This window comes from Anolis carolinensis, chromosome Y (genome assembly GCF_035594765.1).
Source record: "Anolis carolinensis isolate JA03-04 chromosome Y, rAnoCar3.1.pri, whole genome shotgun sequence".
NCBI classification, from domain to species: domain Eukaryota; kingdom Metazoa; phylum Chordata; class Lepidosauria; order Squamata; family Dactyloidae; genus Anolis; species Anolis carolinensis.
In genome coordinates this window covers 1,121,754-1,147,881 of record NC_085848.1, presented here as the reverse complement: position 1 = coordinate 1,147,881, position 26,128 = coordinate 1,121,754, and the positions used below count along the sequence as shown (strand labels likewise).

At 44.6% G+C, this 26,128-nt stretch overlaps 1 protein-coding gene across 1 annotated transcript in view; it reads left to right on the top strand.

Moving 5' to 3' along the window:
• The window catches only part of LOC134292947 (sodium/glucose cotransporter 1-like), a 32,162-nt gene extending 6,409 nt beyond the window's left edge, over nt 1-25,753 (top strand). Inside the window, exons 2-17 of the mRNA XM_062958832.1 lie at nt 900-942; nt 1,065-1,309; nt 2,316-2,387; nt 3,050-3,154; nt 3,250-3,309; nt 3,417-3,521; nt 20,543-20,648; nt 20,734-20,814; nt 20,960-21,177; nt 21,676-21,811; nt 22,229-22,336; nt 23,100-23,250; nt 23,370-23,538; nt 23,761-23,976; nt 24,678-24,786; nt 24,938-25,753. Coding sequence (XP_062814902.1) covers nt 1,172-1,309; nt 2,316-2,387; nt 3,050-3,154; nt 3,250-3,309; nt 3,417-3,521; nt 20,543-20,648; nt 20,734-20,814; nt 20,960-21,177; nt 21,676-21,811; nt 22,229-22,336; nt 23,100-23,250; nt 23,370-23,538; nt 23,761-23,976; nt 24,678-24,786; nt 24,938-25,149 — 1,986 coding nt within the window. The 5' untranslated portion in view covers nt 900-942; nt 1,065-1,171 and the 3' untranslated portion in view covers nt 25,150-25,753. The remainder of the gene's footprint in view (nt 1-899; nt 943-1,064; nt 1,310-2,315; nt 2,388-3,049; nt 3,155-3,249; nt 3,310-3,416; nt 3,522-20,542; nt 20,649-20,733; nt 20,815-20,959; nt 21,178-21,675; nt 21,812-22,228; nt 22,337-23,099; nt 23,251-23,369; nt 23,539-23,760; nt 23,977-24,677; nt 24,787-24,937) is intronic.
• Nucleotides 25,754-26,128: the final 375 nt, after the last annotated feature.

Genomic DNA, 26,128 nt, shown 5'->3' with positions numbered 1-26,128 from the left:
CTGAGTTTTTCCTGTTGTTTTTCATCTATGCGACTGTCACCTGGGATGGCGACATCCATGATCCAAACCTCTTTCTTTTCCACAACTGTGATGTCTGGTGTGTCGTGTTCCAGAACTTTGTCAGTCTGGATTCGGAAGTCCCACAGTATCTTTGCCTGCTCATTTTCCACGACCTTTGCTGGTTTGTGATCCCACCAGTTCTTTGCTGCTGGGAGGTGGTACTTGAGTTGTGCCTCTGTTTGTAGTCTGTCTGTGCGATTTTCTTACAGCAGCTGAGGATATGATCCATGGTTTCGTCGGTTTCCTTGCACAGTCTGCACTTTGGGTCATCAGCTGATGTTTCGATCTTGGCCTGAATGGCCTTTGTCCTGATGTCTTGCTCCTGGGCTGCAAGGATCAGGCCTTGTTTCTCCTTCTTCAGGGTCCCATTCGTGAGCCATAGCCAGGTCTTCTCCTGATCAGCTTTTCCTTCAATATTGTAAAGGAACCTTCCATGCAATGCTTTGTTGTGCCAGCTGTCAGCTCTAGTTTGTAGTGCGGTTTTCTTGTACTGATTTTTTGTCTGCTGTGCTTTGAGGAGTTTCTGATTTTTGACTTCAATCAAAGCAGGTTCTTCACTTTGCTTGACATATTCTGCCAGGGCGTGTTCTTCTTCTTTGATTGCTTGTTTTACTTGTAAGAGTCCTCTGCCCCCTGATCTTCTAGCCAGATATAGCCGGTCAACATCACTGCGAGGGTGCAGTGAAGGATGAATGGTCATGAGTTTTCTTGTTTTTCTGTCCATATTGTCCAGTTCCACCTGTGTCCAGTTTATAATGCCAGCAGTATATCTTATGATATATCATTATCGTTATTATTCTTTTTATTATTCTGCTTTTCTTCCCTTCTTTCCCCTGAAGGGTCAACCTCCGCTGACCTGATGTGATCCCAGGTGACCGCCAGGTGACTTCAAGTGGGGAGCGAAGGGAGGGAGGAATGCGAAGAGGAGCCTAAGCTCCCCCAAGGCCCACCTTCCTTCTCACCTTCTTTTCTTCTTTCCTTCTTTCCTTCCTCCCTAAAAATAGCCCTTGTCCCATCTTACCTTGTTAAGGTTGTGCCTTAACAAAGGTAGCGGAGGAGGAGGAGGAATAGCTGCACACAGGTGAGCGATTAGGGCCCCTCCGGAGCCAGGATGGAGGCCACCACGCTCCAGCAGGGCCTGCTGACCACCATGGGGAAGGCCAAGAGCGAGAGGGTGGCTGTGGACAACGCGGCCGACATTGCCGTCATCGTCACCTACTTCCTCGTGGTCCTGGCCGTGGGCCTCTGGGTGAGTCCCCCCACCACCGCTGCCGCCCCAGGTCCGGGATCCATCACATTCCCCCCAATCCTCGGTTCACCACGTCTACAACCTATTGCCCCATCCACAATGCTCTCCGAATCTCCGAATCCTTGAGTCATCAAATCCACACATTCCCCGAATCCCTGGTTCCTCAAATCAAGGAATCCACAGCTCAATGAATCCTTCATTCGCCAAATCCTCAAATTGCCCGAATCCCTGAAATCCTTGATTCCCCAAATCCACACGTTCCCCAAATCCTTGATCCACTAAATCCACAAATTTCATATATCCTTCATTCACCCTGGTTCCTCAAATCCACAAATTCTCTGAATCTCTCTGAATCCTTGATTCACCAAATCCTTGAATTCCCCGAATTCTTGAATCACCAAATCTACATATTCACAAACTCCCCGATTTTCCAAACCCAGGAATCCCCTGAATCCACAACTCTCTCTGAATCCTTGATTCATCAAATCCCCCGAATTCCTGAAATCTCTAAATCCTTGATTCCCCAAATCCACAATTCTTCAAATCCCTGAATCCCCTGAATCCTTCAAAAATCCTTTACAGTGATTGATTGATGATTGATTTCTATGCTCTGTTATTTTGTGGGACTTCCTCTGGACTTGCAACATGACAACATCCATTGTCCCCTTTCATCAATCAATCAAGTTGGGCAATGTTTTTCTCAATAAATCTATATTGAGCTGTCTCCAGATCTTGCCATTTGTCGTGGTCTTTCTCTTATCTATTGATATGTATTTTAGTTGATCTATTTCTCTAAGATCTATTTCTCTGTCATCCATCCATCTACAATTCTTTCGTCAATCAATATCTACTTATCATCCATCTGTCTTATCTATTGATCCATCAATCTCTCAATCATTCTATCTACAAGTCTATTGAGGTCCCCAAAAGGCCATTGATTAATAGTCGAATTGTCCTAATCAATACCCTCCATTCATTGATATTTTTGTGTTTCCACTGATGTCAGGGCAAATATTCCACGAACCGTAGGACCATCGGGGGCTTCTTCCTGGCCAGACGCAGCATGTTCTGGTGGCCGGTGAGTGCCATTATTGATCCACTGATCACTCAATCAATCAATCAATCAATTACATGGAGCAAATCTTCCCAAGAAAGGAACGTCATGACTTTGCCTCTCCTTCCTCTTTCCTTGAACTGGGGAAAATTATTTCCTGATGGTGAATTGATCGATGATTGGATCAATTGATGAATAGAACTGATGGATTGATGAATAGAGGGGTTGATGAATTGTTTGATTGGTGAACAGATTGATGATTGTATCGATTGATGAACTGATTGATTGATGAATTGATTTATTGGTGAATAGCTTGATGATTTGATGAATTAATGAACTGATTGATCGATGAATAGATTGATGATTTGATCGATCAGTGAATCAATCAATTGACTAATCAATTCACTTATTAATTGATCGGTGACTAGATTGATTATTTGATCGATTAATGAATCAATTGATTGTATAATTGATTGATCAGCTAACAGATTGAGGATTTGATAAATAGATGAATTGATCGATTGACTAATAGATTAATTGACAAATTGGTTAATTAGTGAATAGGTTGATGATTTCACTGATTGATTAATTGGTTGATTAACTGATCAACCAGTGAATAGATTGATGAATTGATCAATTGACGAATCAATTGATTGACAAACCAATTTCTTTCCGATATCCCCCAGATCGGGGCCTCCCTCTTTGCCAGCAACATCGGCAGTGGCCATTTTGTGGGGCTGGCCGGGACCGGGGCGGCGGCCGGGATTGCCATCGGGGGCTTCGAGTGGAACGTGAGTATCGGTCCCAACTGACTCATTGGTTCTTGATCGGAAACTGGACTCTCTCTAGACGTGTGTGTGTGTGTGTGTGTTTTCCTTGGCTGCAGGCGCTGGTGATGGTGGTGGTCCTGGGCTGGCTCTTTGTCCCCATCTACATCAAGGCCGGGGTGAGTAGGGGCCTTCAGGAGGACCCAGACCCAACCCCTGACCCCCACTCCAGCCCATCTCTGACCCTAATTCTGAGGGGGCCCCCCCTCCCCCCAACTCTCCTTAGGTGGTGACGATGCCGGAATACCTCAAGAAGCGCTTTGGGGGGAAGCGGATCCAGATCTACCTCTCCGTCCTCTCGCTCCTGCTCTACATCTTCACCAAGATCTCGGTGAGTGGCGGCCATCTCGGAAGTGGGCGGCCCTTTAAGGCAGGGGGCGGAGCCTCCCAAGGGGGAGGAGCCTCAAGGGAACAAAGAAAAAGACATCTATTATTATACATATCATTATGTATTATTCTATATCACTACAATTCCAGTATTATGTTAGATATATATCATTATGTTATATATGATCAATCAGTGAATAGATTGATGATTTGATTGATTGACAAATTGATCAATTGACAAATTGATCAATCAGTGAATAGACTGGTGATTTGATCGATTAGTGACTTGATTGACTAATCGATTGAGCAGTGAATAGATCAATGATCTATATATTATATCATATACATTATAATATAAATTATTACTATATGTCATACTAGCTGTGCCCAGCCACGCGTTGCTGTGGCGTTGTCTGGTTGTGTTGGTGAGAAATTGTTGAGGAAGTGGTGGTATTGAATGTCTGTTGTATGGTTGTCTTTCTGTTTAGTATGCACACTGAAGTGGATTATATGGCAGTGTGGAGTCAAGATAATCCAGTGCAAAGCAGATAATCTAAGATTCTAAATGGGTTATATAGCTGTGTGGAAGGGCCTTGAGTCTACACTGCCATATAATCCAGTTCAAATCTGATAATCTGTGGAAGAGGCCTAAGTGAGGCCTAACTGTGCCTGTCTCCTGGGCTAAGGAGGTTGCTAGGAGACCAAGTGGGTGGAGCTTAGCCTTCAAACTGGCAGCAATTGGATAAAAACAATTATTCCTTTCCCTCTAATTAGGACTTTATTTTTCTTTTCTTTTTGTTGTATCAACCTAGAGCCGTGAATGATGGGTTGTGTTGTCAAATTTCGAGGTTGGGGGGCCTGTAGTTTTGTTGTTTTGTCCGCTGCCCTGATGCCATCACTCTTTTATATATATAGATAATATCTATACATTATACTATATATATTTTGTTAGAGCATTATATTATATATTATATTATATTATATAATAATATATAATAATATACTATACTAGCTGTGCCCGGCCACGCGTTGCTGTGGCGAAGTCTGGTGGTCTGGGAAATAAAGTATTGGGGAATTGGTGGTAGTTAAGGTCAAGGGTCAAGGTTTTCCCCAGACATTAAGTCCAGTCGTGTCTGACTCTGGGGGTTGGTGCTCATCTCCATTTCTAAGCCGAAGAGCCGGCGTTGTCCGTAGACTCCTCCAAGGTCATGTGGGATGACTACATGGAGCAGCGTTACCTTCCCGCCGGAGCAGTACCTATTGATGCACTCACATTTGCATGTTTTTGAACTTCTGGGTTGGCAGAAGCTGGGGCTAACAGTGGGGGCTCTCTCCGCTCCCCCAATTCAAACCTGCGGCCTTTCGGTCCAGAAGTTCAGCAGCTCAGCACTTTAACACGCTGCGCCATCAGGGGATATTATTTCCTAAAAATTGTGAATATACAATATTTCTGATTGGTTTTTTTTGTCTGTTGGAGGCAAGTATGAATGCTGCAATTAGGAAAAATGATTAGGATGTAATGGCCTTGCAGCTTTAAAGCCTGGCTGCTTCCTCCCTGAGTGATTTTTTTGTTGGGAGGTGTTAGCTGGCCCTGATTGTTTCCTGTCTGGAATTCCCTTGTTTTCAGAGTGGTGTTGTTTGCGATATTTTATGTGCTTCTACTGTCTGTGGCCCTGAGAAAACAGGATTTGCCAGACTTTGATGATGGGAATCCTTTGTTGGGAGGTGTTAGCTGGCCCTGATTGTTTCCTGTCTGGAATTCCCTTGTTTTCAGAGTGGTGTTGTTTGCGATATTTTATGTGCTTCTACTGTCTGTGGCCCTGAGAAAACAGGATTTGCCAGATTTGATGATGGGAATACTTTGTTGGGAGGTGTTAGCTGGCCCTGATTGTTTCCTCTGTGGAATTCCCCTGTTTATTTACTGTCCTGGTTTTAGAGATTATATTGTTCTGCATTATTCTATCCCAGTAATTATGTCATATTAAAGTAGAATCTCACTTATCCAACATTCGCTTATACAATGTTCTGGATTATCCAACACAGTCTGCCTTTTCATAATCAATGTTTTTGTAGTCAGTGTTTTAAATTCATTGTGATATTTTAGTGGTAAATTTGTAAATACAGTACAGTAGAGTCTCACTTATCCAACATAAACGGGCCGGCAGAACGTTGGATAAGAGAATATGTTGGATAATGAGGAATTAAGGATAACCCTATTAAACATCAAATTAAGTTATGATTTTACAAATTAAGCACCAAAACATCATGTTAGACAACAAATTTGTCAGAAAAGTAGTTCAATACGCAGTAATGCTATATAGTAATTACTGTATTTATGAATTTAGCACCAAAATATCACGATATATTGAAAGCATTGACTACAAAAATGCGTTGGATAATCCAGAACGTTGGATAAGCGAGTGTTGGATAAGTGAGACTCTACTGTAAATACTACATAGCATTACTGTGCATGGAACTACTTTTTCTGTCAAATTTGTTGCATAATATGATGTTTTGGTGCTTAATTTGTATAACGATTACCTAATTTGATGTTTAATTGGCTTTTCCTGAATCCCTTCTTATTATCCAACATATTCACTTATCCTGCCGGCCTGTTTACGTTGGATAAGTGAGACTCTACTGTATATTTCTAATCTTATATTATCTGCTCAGAACTGGGTTATCTGAGGCCCCTTCTTCCAAGCTGTATAAAATGCACACTAAAGTGGATTATCTGGCAGTGTGGACTCAAGATAATCCAGTGCAAAGCAGATAATATAAGATTATAAATGGGTTATATAACTGTGTGGAAGGGCCTTGAGTCTACACTGCCATATAATCCAGTGCAAATTAGATAATCTGTGGAAGAGGCCTAAGTGAGGCCTAAATCTGCCTGTCCCCTAACTGAAGCCTGGCTGTCCCTTGGTTGCTAGGCAACCAAGTGGGCAGAGATTAGCCCTCTAAACTGGCAGCAATTGGATGAAAAAATTATTGCTCTCCCTCTAATTAGGACTTTATTTTTCTTTTCTTTTTGTTGTATCAACCTTGAGGCGTGGATGATGGGTTGTGTTGTCAAATTTTGAGGTTGGGGGGCCTGTACTTTTGTTGTTTTGTGAATTGCCGTGATGCCATCACTCTTTTATATATATAGAAAGAGATCACATTATATACATATAGGGCAAACATTCAATGCCCATATACACACAGAACCGAGACAGAGACAGACGCAGAGGCAATTTAACCTTCTCCTGAGGGGATGTTCGATTCTGGCCACAGGGGAGAACAGCTGCTTCATCTTCCACTGTGACGGCACTTCCTCATTCCAATGTCGTAAATTAGTTAAATTTTCCTCCCCACTTTATAAGTGGTACCTTATTTCCTACTTGATGTGGTGCTACTTCCATCAGCCCAAGATCAACCTATTTACGTACTGCTGCCTGACCTTGTTGAAGGAGAGTGCTGTATCCAAAAGACACAGGCAAAAGCTGCTCTGTTTGGAACCATGGGGAACAGGGAAGATGGCTGCCTCTTTTGCGGCCTAGCACAATGGAGCCAGGCTGCAAGGCCTGAAACGTGTTAGCCAAATGATCAAAGGAGGCTTGGATTGGGGCTTTGGGGGCTAGAAGTGTTCAGAAGCATATCGTTCAAAAGATAATAACAATGTCTCTGCTGTCTTTTGAGGAAAGTAGGGCCTTACAAAGAAGTTGAAAGCTGAGGCAAGATGGCGTCCTCCTTTTGGGCCTAGCAGCGAGGGGCCAGCCTGGAAGGCCTTAAACATGTCAGCAGAGGGCCCAAAGGGGGCCATCCGTTGTCAGTGGGTTCATGGGGTGATGTGTGTCAAGATTGGTCCATGTCGGGCCTTCCTGGTGGTGGCAGTGGTGTTTTGGATTACCAAAGTGTAGGCTCAGGCTGTTAACTGTCCCAAAGCTAGCGTCGTTCTGAGGAGAGAAGTAGGCCGAACGAAGCCAGTTGGTAGTAGTTTTTCCCTCAGCGATCCCAGTGGCCTATGAAAGTGGCAGCCAATCAGAAAGCTGGCACATTCCGCCCAGCCAATCAGAAAGCCGACCCATATTCCGCCAGGCCAATCAAAACGCGAGCACATACACCACCCGACCAATCAAAACGCTGACACAAACATGCAAACATTCACTTTTATTATATATATAGATATAGACAAGTTGGGGGGCCCAGCGGTGCCCGGGTTATTAGTAGCGGACATTGAGTTGTTTTGGATATTATGAATGGGCCCATTGATGCAGATCTATGGCCGATGGGGTTTGCAGTAGTTTCTGGATGGGGCTGAAGCTACTGGACATCCCATCGTCTGTGGTCAATCCTCCCAAAAACCTCAGCAGTATATAAGAAGAGTCATGGGGGTCTGTGCCATCTTTGGTACAGATACATGACTGAGGGGGTTAGGAATAGTCTCTGCATGTGGGTGAAGGTACTCCAGATCCTATCATCCATGTTCCATCCTTCACCAAAGCTCGCCAGGGTTGAAAGTCATAGGGAGTTTGTGTTCCAGGCTTGGTCCTAGTCTGTCATTGGTGGGGGTTGTGTGGTCTGTAAAGCAGGTGATGGTACTGCAAATTCCTTCATCCGTGGTCCATCCTTGTCCAAACTGTTCCAGATGCATCTTTTATGGGAGGTTGCAGTGGTCTGTGGGAGTCAGATCCCAGGGCGGAAGTATACACCGCTGCATACTATTACCAAACAGGCTTCGGCCTACTCTCTCTCCTCAGAACAACGCTAGCTTTGGTACCCCAACATGGCCAACTGTGCATACTGATAATAAAAAACTTTGGGTTCTAGGAATTACAGTTCACTCACACATTCACAGCATTCTGAATCCAACTAATGATGGAAAATAATTATGTTTTAATCCTCAACATTGCTCCAAAGAAGGCAGCTTCTGCCTGCCTCATTGCCAGAACTGTCCTTCTACAAGGTAAGACAGTACTTTCCACAACAGACTGAAGAGAAAAAAATCACTATCTTTTTAATCTTTGCTGTCATTATGAACACTTTTATTCCCCCCACCCCACCCAACTATAACTCCCAGAGCCAAAGGACCTAGCAACCTGAAAGATAGTTGCATCTATCAAGTAGGAAATAAGGTACCACTTATAAAGTGGGGAGGCAAATTTAACTAATTTACAACGTTGGAATGAGGAAGTGCCATCACAGTGGATGAGGAAGCAGCTGATCCCCCCTGTGGCCAGAATCGAACATCCCCTCAAGAGAAGGTTAAATTGCCTCTGTGCCTGTGCCTGTCTCGGTTCTATGTGTATATGGGCATTGAATGTTTGCCCTATATAATGTGATCTGCCCTGAGTCCCCTTCGGGGTGAGAAAGAAGGGCGGAATATAAATACTGTAAATAAATAAATAATGTTGCCTAAGTACCTGACGTTGCCTGGGTTCATTTGGTAAGTACTAGCTGTGCCCGGCCATGCTTTGCTGTGGCTGTTTTTTAGTGGTGTTGGTCAAGCTACATTAGGTTTTTTTTTTTTTGCTGTGACCCTCTCCCTCCTTTATACTCACAATTAGTAGTAGTTGTTGAAGTCTGTTACATTGTTCAATTTTTATGTTGATTGAAGATTGGTTGAGAGGAATGTTGTCTGTGATTGGTTGTTATTCTTGATACTTGAGTCTGCTGAATGTGGTTTATTTTGTACTGTTGATGAATTTATTTTTGTGATGGGAAGTGCTGGGGATTATTATATATTCTGTCCCAAAGCTTGTGGGTACACGATGTTTTGGGTTGTTCCATTGTGTGCGTTGATGTAGAGATTTTGTGGTTTCCCCACTCTGGAACATGCAACATATAATTGTCCGTGTGAGAAGCATTCGGTGTCGAGATTGATGCCGCAGACTGGTAGTGTTTGTCCTTGTGCCTTGTTGATTGTCATGGCAAAAGCTCATCGTATTGGGAATTGGAGCCCAATTGAAAGGGCCTATCGGTGGGAATCATAGGTATTCGTGGGATGAGGACACCTTCTCCTTTAAAGATGATTATTCTTGCTTCTATGACATTTTAAAGTAAGTTTTTGACTGCCAGGCGTGTTCCATTTCACAATTTTGGAGGGTTAATGTTTCTAAGTATGATAATAGGGACGCCTAATTCTAATTTGAGGATATGTGGTGAGAGTCCTGGTAAATCTAGAGAATTGAGGAGTTCTGTAGGGTCATGAATTGCCTCATCGGCTTCAACAACTGTGTCAATGGATTTATAAATTAAAATTTCATTTGGTATGGTTGACAAAATTGTATGATTTATGGCATAGGCATCTAAATTTTTTGGAGCTAAAATAGCTTGTTCACTGAGCCAGTTTTTATTTGTGTAATTATTTTTGATCTTTGGGAATACTTTTTGTATAAGTTCTTGTGTAGATGTTAGAATGGTACAGAAGTTTGGAGGTAGTGTAATTCGTCCTGGGGTTTGATCGATTGGCAGTTGTCCATTTCTGATGTCTGATAATTGATTGGTAAATATGTCTGCTGTGCGGTCTTGCCGGAGTTGGACTCGCATGTTTGTGGTCAGTTTTAATGTTTTGACATGTTGCCACAAAGTAGAATATTTCAGGCATGCATTGATTTCATCCGCTGGTGTGGAACAGGGAATGATGGGCAAGGTTTGCCTGAAGTCTCCTGCCAGAAGTATTGTGGCATTTCCAAAGGGGCCTTTATTGCCACGCAGGTCTTGAAGTGTACGGTGGAGAGCCTCAAGAGATTTCTTGTGGGCCATAGTACATTCATTCCAAATTATAATTTTGCATCTTTGTATTACTTTTCCCATACTTGATGTTTTTGAGATGTTACAGATTGGTGTTTTGATGTGTTGTATGTTTCAGGGTAGTTTTAGTGCTGAATGTCCCGTTCTTCCTCCTGGTAGCAATGTTGCTGCTATTCCAGATGATGCAAGTTCTAAAGCGATGTTATTTTCCAATCGTATTGTTGCCAGAATCAGTCTTATCAGGAAGGTTTTTCCTGTACCTCCTGGTGCATCCAAAAAGAATATGTCTCCATTTTCATTTTCTACTGTTTTGATTATCCGATTATACACTGTTGTTTGCTCATGTGTCAGTTTGGGGGTATTAGACTGTACGTAGGTGCGCTGTTCTTCTGTGTTGTAATTGAGTTCCTGTTGCATTTCTACCTCAAATGTTGGGGGTGATGTGCGATTTGGTGTTGGCATTCCTAATTGTTCAAGTAGTTTGTGTGCTACTTGTAAGCAAGCATCTTCTATCCTAATGAGGACTTCGTTGTAAATTTGTTTGGTTTTTTTCCTCATCGATTTCAGTGTTTTCTCTGTGTATGAGATGAAAAATATCCTCTGCCATGTATGGTTTATATTTTTCCCAGAGCTGTGTTGGAGAAGATGGAGAGCAGGAGGTTAGAATAATGACAAACAATGCTCGAATTTGTTTGGGATGTGATGTTTGGCATGCATCGTTTATGCATTCATCCCAGTGTTGATCGTTCTCCAGCAAATTCAAAGCTTGACAGGCACCACGAAATGTGTCGTAGGTTATTCCATTGATTGTTTTTAATTGTTGGAATGATGTTGGTCCTCTGACATTTACTAATAACAAACGAAGGAAGAAGCATTCATCTTGCCTTGGATGTACAGTGTATAACCTTCCTGTGGTGTTGTCTTTGAATACACCTGTTTGTCCTTCTACTGGTTCTCCTCTTTTGCGTCGAGCAAAACCTTTCCTCCTGGGATCCCATGTATAATATGTTGGTACTCCAGAATAAAGGAGTGTTCTTGCAAATGGGTCTGTTTGACACAAAGTGAAGAATGATGTTAAAGTTGTTGGTGGTGGATTTTCTGCAACTTGTTGTAATGTTGCCTCAGTAAAATAGACTCTGAGGAGACTTGATGTGGCAGAGGATGGAATCCCCTTTGAATCCCACCGCTGCCACCAATTTATGTAAGGAGCTGAGGTTGACAGGGAATGGAATCCCTTTTAATCCCACACACACACACACACAGATACCACCACTTAATAAAGATGTCTTATGAGAGATGATGTTAATTAATGATTTGTTTGATTATCTTCTTCGCTGCCACCAATGGAGAGACATCAGGCAGATGGCACTGGTTCTTTTTAATGATTTCTTTGTTTATTTTACCTCAGATGATGATGTTGCTTAACTTGGTATATAATTGTGACAGAGACTTAGATGGAATTAAATCAAAACAAGTTTATTGCGTGTACAGAGCTTGATGGTTTCTTATAACTTTTTAAAGGCACTTAGCTTAATGGTTACAAACAGATATGAGGTGTTCAAACTTTCAAGATACTTCTTCCTCTCAGCTAAACTAAAACCTGATCCTCCTGGATCTACTGGGATTAACTTTCCCTAATCCACAGCCTCTGTAAATGACCCTAAACAAGTCCCCTAACTTGCTTAGTCTGGCCTAATAGAGGTCTGTCCTTCTGGTTCCCTTCAGTCTTGAAACCAGACTGCTCCCTGTGATTTAAAATCACAGACTGTCTAAAATAAATCCTTTTATTTTAGACCTGACTCAAATTCTTTTGAGTCACCCTGATCCTCCACATGAGAATCAGTCTTCTTCCTGCGACTAAAAATCACAGACTGAAACTGGGTTTAAAACATTCCCCTTTTCCTTTCCAAATGGCGGTTGGCTCCGCCCCCGTTGTCATAGCAACCAGTTCTTCAATGCTGAGCTGGCTATCTCCTGGTATTATCAGCTCTAATACTCACCATATTAAATTAACCAAACCTGACTGTTTAAACAAATCAAATAAACATGTCATCATTAAACAAAATAAAATCATACACTTCTTTACAGACTCATTGTCCATTCTCTAAGTGTACAGCCAGGTGTACCACAGGTGGACTCCTTTCTTGTATTGGAAACATGAGAATGCGCCAAATAGCCTCGTTGCTGCTGATGTATCTTCCTACCTGATACTGGGAAATTTCATCAATATCGATTGTTTCACTTGTGTTTTTTGGCTCCATTGCAAATACTGCCATGTCACTTCCTTTGTTGATGTATTTGCAAATGTATTTGATTGATTTTACAGATTTGCAGTATTCCACGTTGATGTGTGCTTTGTATGTTTGCTGAGTAGAGGAGAGTATGGTACAATCCAGTGGTTATCCACTTGTATTTCTCCTTTGTGCATTCGCATTGTTGTTACGTGGCCTCCTTGTTCTGGTGATCTTCTCCTGTACAAAGGATAGCCATCGTTGCCTGTGATTGTGTTTGGGATGAGCGCGCGGGGATCTCTCTTGGTGCATGTTCCGTCCTTCATACATGGTGAGTTGGGACTGAGTATGCCACATGGTCCATGAATCATGTTTTTGGTGACTATCTCATGTGATTCTTCAGGTATCTCAGCACTTATGACTTGGTCTATTTCATTGGATGTGATTTTTTGGCAGAGCCAGATTAGAATACGGGCATGTGGCAGGCCTCTTTTTTGCCACTCCACGGAATACATCCAACACCGTACCTTCCGAACACTTCACATTTTACCATGAAGGCCATCATTGATTTTAGGTTTTGTCGAAATACTCGGGCAGTGATGTCATGCCTGTCAACAGATGTTTGACCGGGAAGTAGAAGTTGTTGTATACTATCCCAAGATGGATTACATGTAAATGTAATAAGTCCGGACGTCCATATTGTCGAACATAAGTGATGGCATCTTGGGCGTACGAATGCATATGGCATGGACTCCCTGTATAGGACGATGGTAATATTGTGAGTTTTCCAATTTGTTTTGTGTGGCCGTCATGTTTGGCTGCATCTCTTAAGTGTATGTATTCTTCGGATCGGAGTTTCGACTGATTGAAGCGGATGTATTGTAATCTTTCTGATTCTATCTTGGCCTACATGTCCACAATGTACTGGTGGAAAAGTTGTTGACATTGCAAGATGTGGTTTGTGTTGTATTCTCTTATCATGATTCTGTAGGCGTAATAGTTCCTTGCACTACACTTGTTGTCTGTTTCTGCGCCAGTGATGGGATTGACCATTTTGATGTTAATGAGGTATCCATCGGCACCACCCCAGAAAATAATGGGGTACCGCAGAGCATCGTAGCATCGATGCGTTTCCGAGACTGTGGTTAATTGATTGTTTCTTCGATGAAGTATAATGTCTCTTGGCTGAAATTGATCTCCTACTATCACAATGGCAACTTCATCTACAGTTGGTGCGTTGTATCTGCGTTTATGTTGTGCAGTAGGGGTTTTCTCTAGATGGATAATAAGTTTGTGTGTGTCTGTTGGCATCATGTCTAGGGCTGTTCTGAATAATCTTATCAAATGGTTCCTTTCCAGTAGTAATTTTTGTAGTTGTTTTACAATGTTTGTGTGCACTGCGTCAGAAATATTACATTGTCTAGTTACTTGTTGTTCCTCATCTCCTATGAAGTATATTTGTAGGAATTTGTGTTGGCCCTCATTGTATGGTAAGAGGGATCCGGCGTTGTGATAGATTTGTCCTTGGATTTTGAATGTCGGCATGAATGGTGCAGTGATGATGTTCGCCTTGAATGAGGTCATCTGGAAGCATGAGTTGTATCTTCTGATATTTGTAAGAAAATGCTTGGATTCTGGAGATTCTCTGGCAAGTAGATTGTGCAATGGCTCTGGTGGTGGTTCTAGTTGTGGTAGTCTTACTTTCCAGCAGCACAGCACATGCCCTTTGTTTCTCCTGGGAATTTCATGGCATTGCACTGAGGACAGATTGTTGTTAGGTTGCCAATGTGTACAGGATGAGCTGAATTGTAGTCCTCAGTTGGATTGTACTGGAATGCTATGCGGTGGTATTTGTTTGTTTCTTGTGTCCTCATTTGTTGGCGCGTGTTCCTTAGTGTGGCGAGTTGTTGTTTGTGCTTCTTTTCTTTTGTTTTTGCATGGTCGTATTCAGCAGCAAGTCGTGCTTCTTGTAGTCTTTTTGCACAGTGTTCTGCATCTTCATTTGTGTATATTATTTATTTATTTATTTATTTGATTTATATACCGCTCTTCTCCCCCCGGGGGACCCAGAGCGGTCTTACATAATGGCAAGATTAATGCAACATATAATACAAAATATAGTAAAAACAAACAATCGTAAAAACACACTTAAAACCCAATATCATACCCCATTTAAAACAGTAAAACACTGTGTGACCATCACAACAGGGCCAGTAGCATTGGGCCAAAAGTCAGAGCCAGTCTGTATTCAATTTCACATTAATCCAATAAATGCATCAGATTATATCGACCGTATCTTAGGATGGGCCAAAAGCTTGGTCCCACATCCAGGTCTTCAGCTGCTTCCTAAAAGACATGAGTGAGGGGGCTCCCCTAATCTCCCTTGGCAAGGAGTTCCACAGCCGCGGAGCCACCACCAAAAAAGCCCTGTCTCTCGTCCCAGCCAAATGCACCTGTGACAGCGGCGGGACCGAGAGCAGGGCCTCACTGGAAGATCTTAATCTGTGGGGCGGCTCATAGGGGGAGATACGTTCGGAGAGGGTATAGTAGAGCTTTTGTGTCTTTTTTTCACTGCTTTGTTGCTGTTCTTTCTATTTCAGTTTGTTGCGAAATAGCTAGCCGTTGTGCCCGCCTTTGTCGTGTATGGCGGCCAAGATTTGTTTTTCTTTGTGGCATAGCTGAAAGTTGCTTCTGTTTGTGAGTACTCCTAGAAGAGAAATGGGAAGTTGTGTGAGTGTTGTGTGTATTTCAGGTATTGGGTTTATTTGTGTGTGTGTTGTGTATGTGTTGTCTTTGCGTTAGCGGGGTGGACATGTATAAATGATTTGATGTATGTAGAGGTTGTCCTAATTTATGGTAGGGTGTGTCCGAGGTTGGTTGGATGTGTAGGATTTGTGGCGGAGAAATGTGTGTTGGTTGTTGTTGGTAGTTAAGGTAAAGGGTAAAGGTTTTCCCCTGACATGAAGTGTAGTCATGTCTGACTGTAGGGGTTGGTGGTTTTTTTTATTTTTTAGCCGAAGTGCCGGCATTGTCCATAGACTTCTGCAAGGTCATGTAGTATGACTGCGTGGAGCGGTTACATTTGCGCTGGAGCAGTACCTATTGTTGTACTCACATTTGAATGTTTTCGAACTTCTGGGTTGGGAGAAGCTGGGGCTAAAATTAGGGGGTCACTCCACTCCCCCAATTCAAACCTGTGACCTTTTGGTTGAGAAGTTTATCAGGTAAGCGGTTTAACATGGTGCGCCATCAGGGGAAATTATTTGGTAAAGGTTGTGAATGTAGAATATTTCTGTGTGGTTTTTTTTTTTTTTTGTCTGTTGGAGGGAAGTATGAATGGTGGAATTAGGGGAAATGATAAGCATGTAATGGCCTTGCAAGTTTTAGGAATGTCGATTGGTTTTGTGGTTTGGTTGGATGGGTGTATATAAGTTGTGTTTTTATGGTGATGGGTTGAGGGTTTTGACTTAATGGGGATTTGTCGATTGTATGATGGTATTCCTCTGTTGTTGGTCTTGTTATTTTGTGGCCTTCTTTTTCCCGGCTTGCTCCCTCCCCTCTGTTGGAAATCTTATTAGCCTGCATGGATAGATTCCGGTGCCCATCCTTCCCCTCCCTGTTTTTGGGTTTGAAACCTTGGAGTTCATGAGTCCCTGTCTTCTTCCCGCCATGCTCCCTCTCCTCTGTTGGAAATCTTATTAGGTTGGATGGATAGATCCCGCTGTCCTCCCGCTGCCTTCCCGTCCTGTTTTTTTTTTTTTTTAATTCGCCGGCATGGACCCCCCCCCCCCCCCCCGCGCTGGTTTTCCTTCTTAGTTTTTGTTTGTTCTGGTCAGCTCTCTTCCCTCGCATTTACTGAGGGTCTTGAGGATTGGCCTGTGTGGAGCACCTTGTTGTGGTTGTCCGGTTTCCCTTGGAGATGCGGCGGTTGTAGGAGGCTTGATTTGTCTCTGGGCGGCGTCTGTTCGTTCTGGCCTGTGGAGGATGGAGGTAGATTTTGTTGCTTTAGAAGGGATAGGGGGCTGTGGGTTTGTAGGTGTTGGAGGGCTTTTTTTGGCCTGGCGGCCATGTTTGCCCCGGTTATGTAGTCGGCCGCCCACCTGCTCCTTTCCCCTTGGGTGTGGCCAGTGGGAGTTTTCTGGTGGTCCCCACCCTTCTCCCGAGTGTATCGGTGTCCCACCTTTGGAGTGTCCGTTGTTGTCGAAGGCTGTTTTCCCCTCCTGTGTGCAAGTTTTGCAGCCTCACGGCGGGTTGGTGTGGTCTTTCCTCACGGCGGGTTGGTGTGGGGTGGCTGAGGTAGATGGCGGCAGTGGCGGGAATAGCTAGCCAACTGTTGAGGGTGGGGGGTGGAGTTTGTGGTGAGCGCGTGCCTTTTTGTGTATGGTGCGTGCGGTCTTCATATTTGCCAGTTTTGGGGATTTTGTGGGTCACGGTTCCATTTTGGGGGTTCGGTTGTGTTGTAAGAACCTTGAGGCAAGGATTTTGGATGTTGTTGTTAAGTTTGGTGGTTCTGGGGCATATAGTTGTGTTGTTATAGTCACAGTGCCCACTACTTTATCCTTTTAGATATAGACTAGCTGTGCCCGGCCACGCGTTGCTGTGGCGAAGTCTGGTGGTCTGGGAAATAAAGTATTGAGGAATTGGTGGTAGTTAAGGTCAAGGGTCAAGGTTTTCCCCAGACATTAAGTCCAGTCATGTCTGACTCTGGGGGTTGGTGCTCATCTCCATTTCTAAGCCGAAGAGCCGGCGTTGTCCGTAGATTCCTCCAAGGTCATGTGGGATGACTGCATGGATTGGCGTTACCTTCCCGCCGGAGCAGTACCTATTGATGCACTCACATTTGCATGTTTTTGAACTTCTGGGTTGGCAGAAGCTGGGGCTAACAGTGGGGGCTCTCTCCGTTCCCCCAATTCAAACCTGCGGCCTTTCGGTCCAGAAGTTCAGCAGCTCAGCGCTTTAACACGCTGCGCCATCAGGGGATATTATTTCCTAAAGGTTGTGAATATACAATATTTCTGATTGGGTTTTTTTGTTTGTTGGAGGCAAGTATGAATGCTGCAATTAGGAAAAATGATTAGGATGTAATGGCCTTGCAGCTTTAAAGCCTGGCTGCTTCCTCCCTGAATTTTTTGTTGGGAGGTGTTAGCTGGCCCTGATTCTTTCCTGTCTGGAATTGCCTTGTTTTCAGAGTGGTGGTGTTTGCGATATTTTATATGCTTCTACTGTCTGTGGCCCTGAGAAAACAGAGGATTGGCCAGACTTTGATGATGGGAATCCTTTGTTGGGAGGTGTTAGCTGGCCCTGATTGTTTTCTGTGTGGAATTCCCCTATTTTCAGAGTGTTGTTCTTTATTTAGTGTTCTGATTTTAGAGATTGTATTGTTCTGTTTTATTATACCACATTAATTTTTATATATTCTGATTTTAGTGTTTTTGAATACTTGGAGCCAGATTGTATTCATTTTCACGGTTGACCGCAACACAATAATAATAATAATAATAATAATAATAATAGTAAGGATAGTAATGATAGTAATAATAATGACTTTGGTAATACATAGTGCTTCACTGCCTTCTCAGCTTCCTTTCTGGAAGAATCCTTTCTTGGGAGGTGTTAGCTGGCCCTGATTGTTTCCTTTGTGGAATTTCCAATTTCCTTGCTTTATTTACTTTCTTTATTTCTTTATTACTGTCCTGGTTTTAGAGATTATATTGTTCTGCATTATTCTATCCTAGAAATTATTTCATATCAAAGTAGAATCTCACTTATCCAACATTTGCTTATACAATGTTCTGGATTATCCAACACAGTCTGCCTTTTCATAATCAATGTTTTTGTAGTCAGTGTTTCAAATTCATTGTGATATTTTACTGGTAAATTTGTAAATACAGTACAGTAGAGTCTCACTTATCCAACATAAGTGGGCTGGCAAAATGTTGGATAACCGAATATGTTGGATAATAAGGAGGCGTTAAGGAAAAGCCTATTAAATATCAAATTAGGTTATGATTTTACAAATGAAACACCAAAACATCATGTTAGACAACAAATTTGGCAGAAAAAGTAGTTCAATACGCAGTAATGCTATGTAGTAATTACTGTATTTATGAATTTAGCACCAAAATATCAGGATATATTGAAAACATTGACTACAAAAATGCGTTGGATAATCCAGAACGTTGGATAAGCGAGTGTTGGATAAGTGAGACTCTACTGTAATTACTACATAGCATTACTGCGCATGGAACTACCTTTTCTGTCAGATTTGTTGTATAATATGATGTTTTGGTGCTTAATTTGTATAACGATTACCTAATTTGATGTTTAATCAGCTTTTCCTGAATCCCTTCTTATTATCCAATATATTTACTTATCCTGCCGGCCTGTTTACGTTGGATAAGTGAGACTCTACTGTATATTGATAATCTTATATTATCTGCTCAGAACTGGATTATATGAGGCCCCTTCTTCACAGCTGTAGAAAATGCACACTGAAGTGGATTATCTGGCAGTGTGGACTCAAGGTAATCCAGTGCCAAGCAGATAATATAAGATTATAAATGGGTTATATAACTGTGTGGAAAGGCCTTGAGTCTACACTGCCATATAATCCAGTTAAAATCAGATAATCTGTGGAAGAAGCCTAAGTGAGGCCTAAATCTGCCTGTCCCCTAACTGAACCCTGGCTGTCCCTTGACTGGTTGCTAGGCAACCAAGTGGGCAGAGATTAGCCCTCTAAACTGGCAGCAATTGGATAAAAAAAATTATTCCTCTCCCTCTAATTAGGACTTTATTTTTCTTTTCTTTTTGTTCTATCAACCTAGAGGCGTGGATGATGGGTTGTGTTGTCAAATTTCGAGGTTGGGGGGCCTGTAGTTTTGTTGTTTTGTCCACTGCCCTGATGCCATCACTCTTTTATATATATAGATAGATAATTAGAAATAGGCATTGTTGGATTTTGGATTTTAAGAATAAAGCTATTATAAAATGCATAACTATATAAACAGAACCATATATATATATATATATATATATATATATATATATATATATATATATATATAAACAGATGGCATTATATACATATAGGGCAAACATTCAATGCCCATATACACACAGAACCGAGACAGAAACAGACGAAGAGGCAATTTAAACTTCTCCTGAGGGGATGTTCAATTCTGGCCACAGGGGGGAGCAGCTGCTTCATCTACTATATTTATAATGGAGCCCCAGTTGCGCGGTGTGCTAAAGCGCTAAGCTGCTGAAAGGTATCAGGTTCAAACCCCGGGAGCAGCATGAGCAGCTGCTGTTAGCTCCAGCTTCTGCCAACCTAGCAGTTCGAAAACATGCCAATGTGAGTAGATCAACGGGTACTGCTCCGGCAAGAAGGCAACGGCACTCCATGCAGTCAAGCCAGTCTATGTACAACGCCAGCTCTTGGGCTTAGAAATGGAGATGAGCCCCAACCCCCAGAGTCAGACATGACTGGGCTTAATGTCAGGGTAACCTTTACGTTTATTTATAATCCCTATATTTATAATCTATTTTTATATATATGATACAATATATTATAATATATAATATATAAAGATAATATATATCTATAATAAAATAATAATAATATATAATATACTAATAATAGGAGCCTCCACCACAGCCCGGGGGAGAGAGTTCCACTGCCGAACAGCTCTCACAGTGAAGAACTTCCTCACAGTGAGAAGGGCTGTTCAGCAGTGGAACTCTCTGCCCCGGGGCCGTGGTGGAGGCTCCTTCCTTGGAGGCTTTTAAGCAGAGGCTGGATGGCCATCTGTCGGGGGTGCTTTGAATGCGATTTCCTGCTTCTTAGCAGAATGGGGTTGGACTGGATGGCCCATGAGGTCTCTCCCAACTCTACGGTTCTAGGATTCTAATAATACATTACATATAATATATACATGTTTGGGCATGGAATGTTTGCCTTTTATGTTTGGAATCTGCCCTGAGTCCCTCTGGAGTGAGAGATAGAGAGGGTGGAATCTCTCTCTCTTTCTCTCCCTCTCCCTTTCTTACTTGGGCGCAGGCGGACATCTTCTCGGGGGCCATCTTCATCAAGCTGGCCATGGGGCTGGACATCTACGTGGCCATTAAGATCCTGCTGGTCATCATGGCCCTCTACACCATCACGGGTGAGGAGGCCCCCCTCCCCCTCCAGGCCCTTGGGAGCCTTCCCCCTCCCCCCCGCTCACCCCTCTCCCTCCCCCCCGTCCCCAGGAGGCTTAGCGGCGGTCATCTACACGGACAACTTGCAGACGGTCATCATGCTGATGGCCTCCATCATCCTCACCGTGTTCGGTAAGTGAGGCGTGACTCCCCCCTCCCTGGGCCCCCTCCTCCTCTGCCCGTGGACAGGGCTGGGTCCCCGTTCTGACGGGGGGGGGGTGTCCGTCCGTCCTCCCGCCCGCCCGCCCGCCCGCCCCTCCTTCCTTCCCTCCCGCAGCCTTCATGGAGGTGGGGGGCTACGACCAGTTTGTGGAGAAGTACATGAAGGCCGTCCCCACGCTCACGGCCGCCACCGTCAACATCTCCGAGAAGTGCTACACGCCGCGCCCGGACGCCTTCAGCCTCTTCCGGGACCCCCTCAGCGGAGACCTGCCCTGGCCCGGACTCATCTTCGGCCTCAGCATCCTGGCCCTCTGGTACTGGTGCACTGACCAGGTCATCCTCCTCCTCATCATCATCATATTGCATATCGTATGTGGCACGGGTGTCTGCTCACATACACAGGCCATAGTTCCCAGGGCTGAGGAGCCTCCAAGTCCCTCACTCCCAGGACATTGCAAGTTACAGCGAGCACATACCAGGATTCCTTTCTCTCTGCATTTGTATGACCCCACCCAATGCAAATGAAGGAACCCTGGGATGTGCATTGTGGAGGAAACACAGAACATCTTGAGTGAAGTGGTCACTGCAGGAAAGCCTTCGCTTGGGTGAGGGGCAGGGTGGTGTCTGTGGGGGGCACGGGCAGGGTCTGGGCTACATACATGTTCATGGCGCTCACCTGCATGTCAGTGGAGGGAGGGCCATAGGGGTCTCCTGCTCAGTGGGAACTAGAGCTGTCTGTGTATGTGGGCACCTCCGCCACATACACACAGACACATTTTTCACTTTCATTGTGTCTATAGATAGATATTAGAATAGACGTTGTGCTTGCAGGTGATTGTGCAGCGGTGCCTGTCTGCCAAAAACATGTCCCACGCCAAGGCGGGCTGCGTCCTGTGTGGATACATGAAACTGCTGCCCATGTTCCTGATGGTCATGCCGGGCATGATCAGCCGCATCCTCTACACAGGTCACTCACCCAGGAACAGATGGGTTCTCGTGAATGGATGGTGATAATAATGAGGGAGAGTCACTCTCAGGACTCGTGTATGTGTGTGTGTGTGTTTATTCTTGTATTATTAATATTATTAATAATCGTACCCGGAACTCATATGTATGTATCTATATTCATATTTTTTAAACCAAAACTGCAAGAGTAATCTCCTTGAATTTTCCATTGAATGACACAAGATAACAGGGGATCCTTCCCCCCAAGTTTCAGAAAGATTTGCATATACATACTGATTTTAGGGAAAGTTAAAGTGTTGGATATTGCCTCATAAGTAGGGATTGTAACATGCTGCACAGAACTTCTGAACATGTTGCACAAGCCTACCCGTGTCGATACCCGGGTCTCTCTCTCTCTCTGTGTGTGTCTCTCCCGCAGACCAAGTGGCCTGCATCGACCCCGATGTCTGCCTGGAAGTCTGTGAGACGACGGTGGGCTGCTCTAACATCGCCTACCCCTTGATGGTGGTCAAGCTCATGCCCAACGGTGAGGAGGAGGAGGAGGAGGAGGCCATCTTGAGAAGGAGGAGGGGGAAACATGGCCAGCGGCTGGGCTCAGGGCTCTCCCGATGCGGGTGAACTACGACTCTGATATGCAAAGGGCCGTCACCCCAAACCCCACCCGTATGCACAGTGGACCATGTTGGGTCTGTGGGCCGAGTTTGGTCCAGATCCAACGTCGGCAGGGTTTCATCCAACGTCACCTCTGGATAAGGGTGAACTACAGCTCCCAAAACCAAGGTCCATTCCCCCAAACTCCTGCAGAATGTCCAGTTGGTCATGGGCCTCCCCTGTGCTAAGTTTGGTCCGGATCCCTCATTGGTGGGAATGACAGTGCTTTCTGGATGTAGATGAATTGGGTCATGGGGGTTCTGTGTGACAAATGGGGTCCAGGTCCATTGCCAGTGAAAAAAACCTTCATCAATAGACCATAGTCTTTAAGTATCGTTGTACTCACTGAAGCCCGTAAGTCATACTTCTGTATTGAAGTCCAAAACAGCACCATGCATCCACCTCCACCGAGGTGTTGAGCAGACTGACTACAAAATGGAGTCCTGAGTCTGAACATGCTCAGTCAAACTGGCGAATCCACATACACATAGAATACAGGTTAGCAGACAGATCCATTAGCAGATGAACAGTGAAAAGCTTGGGAGGTTGCTCCTTCCAACAGGACCGTGCCATTGTTTATTAAATTTTTGAAATCCTGATGCTGTATTAATGGAGGCGACGTAATCCCTGAACGGCAGGTCTGCGGGGTCTGATGCTGTCGGCGATGCTGGCCTCCCTGATGTCCTCCTTGACCTCCATCTTCAACAGTGCCAGCACGCTCTTCACCATGGACATCTACACCAAGATCCGGACCCGGGCCAAGGAGAGGGAGCTCATGATCGTCGGAAGGTGCCGCAAGAGGGGACTCCAAGGCCGCCACCCCACCCCACCCCCCACCCCCCGCGTTGCCTGGCTCCACGTCCCCCCCACTCATCCCCCCCCCCCTGCTGTGTCTCCCCTGTTTCCAGTGTCTTCATCATGGCCCTGATCGGCCTGAGCATCCTCTGGGTCCCGGTGGTCCAGGAGGCCCAAAGCGGGCAGCTCTTTGACTACATCCAGTCCATCACCAGCTACCTGGGGCCTCCCATCGCGGCTGTCTTCTTCCTGGCCATCTTCTGCAAGAGGGTCAACGAGACGGTGAGCTGGTGGGAGGGAGGGAGGGAGAGTACGGAAGGAGGGGACGGTCCCGGGAAGGGATGACAAGGTTCCTCTTGATCTCCTCCTCCTCCTCCAACGGGATGGGGTTCTACGGGTCTCTCCCGCCCCCTCCTCCTCTCGCCTTCTGCTTCTGTAAATCTCCCTTTCCTCCAATGGACTTCTTCTCTCCCGCTGACCCTTCCCCGCTCTGCCCGTCCTCAGGGGGCCTTCTGGGGCCTGGTGCTGGGCCTCCTGATCGGCCTCTCCCGGATGATCACGGAGTTCGCCTTCGGGACGGGGAGCTGCGTCCACCCCAGCAACTGCCCGGCCATCATCTGCAAGGTCCACTACCTCTACTTCGCCATGATCCTCTTTGCCATCTCCATTGTCATCGTCCTGGGTGCCTCCTTCCTCACCAAGCCCATCGACGACGTCCACGTGAGTCCCAGACGGGCCCGGGTCCAGACTTGGAGGCAGACCTTCTTGCTCACTCACCCCAAGGCTCTCCGAGTCTAGGCCTACTTCTCACTCCAAGTCTACGTCTACTTCTACCTCTAAGACAAACCCTCTTGCTCACTCCAAGGCTCTCCAAGTCAACGTCTACCTCTACCTCTACTTCTAACTCTAAAAAACCCTCCAAGGCTCTTGAGGTCTAAGTTGAGTCTACTTCTACCTCTAACTCTAAGACGAACCCTCTTGCTCACTCCAAGGCTCTCCAAGTCTATGTCTACCTCTACTTCTACTCTTTAAGTCTATGTCTACTTCTAACTCTAACTCTTAAGTCTCCATCTACTTCTTACTCTACTTCTAACTCTAACTGTAAGATGACCCGTACTGCTAACTCCAAGGCTCTCTAACTCTTCTTCTATCTCTCACCCTAACTCCAGCCCTAATTCAACCTCCATGACAAACCCGTGATGACTCCAAGGCCCTCTCACTCTGTCTAACTCTATCCCTAACCCTCACTCTAAGACGAACCCTCATTCTCATCCTCTCACCCTCACTCTCACCTGGCTTCGCACTCTCTGTCTGTGTCCTCTAACTCCAAGTCCAACTCCAACCCGACCTGTCTGTCTCTGGCCTGTATCCGAAGCCCTCCTCTCGACCCCTCAACCCCCGAATCTCCTCCACCTCCGCAGCTGTATCGCCTCTGCTGGTCCCTCCGCAACCGGACAGAAGAACGGATCGACCTGGACGCTGAGGAGGACGTGGCCAAGAAGGAGGAGATGGTCTACGAGGACCAAACCCGTAAGCAGACCCCTCATATTTACGTAAATTAAAATCCTTCTGGGGTGAGGACACCGCTCCTCCTCCTCCTCCTAGGCAAGGTCTTCTGGACGGGTGGACGATGGGTGTTGCAACCCAGTCCTTGGTGTTCTTGTGTTGTCTTTGCGGGCAGTGCCGGAGCGAGAGCTCTCGTGCGGGCGGAAGGCGCTGAACTGGTTCTGTGGGCTGGACCAGGGCGGCCCCTGGCTCAGCCCCGCCGAGGAGGAGGCCCTGCGCCAGAAGATGGCCGACACCACCGAGGACCCCTTCTGGAAGAGAGTCGTCAACATCAACGCCATCCTGCTCCTCGCCGTGGCCATCTTCTGCCACGGATTCTTCGCCTAGAGCTGCCGCCGGACTCTTGGCATACGCGGGCGGAATTGGCATACAATTTGCATACACGGGCAACATTTGCACACAATCTGCATATATGGGTGAAATTTGTATAGAATGCATATGTGGCTGAAATTTGCATAAAATGCCACTAGGGCATGGAATTTGTATACATTGCAGATTTGCATCTATTGGCTAAATTTGCATGAAATCGGCATATGTGGTGAAAACGTGCACAAAATTGGTAAAATTTGTATAAAATGTGCATATATGGGGAAAACTTGCATAGAATCTGCATATATCTGCATGCAAAATTTGCATTAAATGCCCCTAGTGCATGGAATTTGCATATGTTGCAAATTTGCATAAATTGGCAAATTTGCATAAAATCTGCATATAGGAAAATTGCATAAAACGTTCAAATGAGCATGGAATTTGCATATGTCATAAGTTTGCAAATAGAATACCGTAAAGTGCTTGGAAGCTCTGAATGGATCCAAAAAAAGCTCCTTAAAATTTGCATAATGAATAAGGGGATTGATACACAGAAGGCAGTCCAAGGTGGCCCCTTCAAGGCGGAAGCAATAATAATAATATGGCAATCATCTTTTCCTCATTGATTTTTCTGTCTCTTTCTTTTTTTCCAATTAACTCACCTTCCATTTTGTACAAAAAAATGTGCAATTTGAAGCGAAAACGGGACTTTTGTAATAATAGTAATAATAATATAATGTATAATAATAATAATTACTTCTTTTGTTGTAAGGCCAGCCAGCAAATGCTCTTTGCACTTTGTATAATGGCAAGAAGGAGGGAAAAAAACCCAAAGAAATATATAGATGATTTTTTAAAATCTCCTCGTCCTCTTTTCCATTCGGAAAAGCATTGGCAAGAAAGGATTCAAGGGGAAGGCCGATTATTACTTGTTTGACCTCAAGTAACCCCAAAGCCTAAGATCACCCCGCCTGACCTCTCCCATAAAACAATTCTC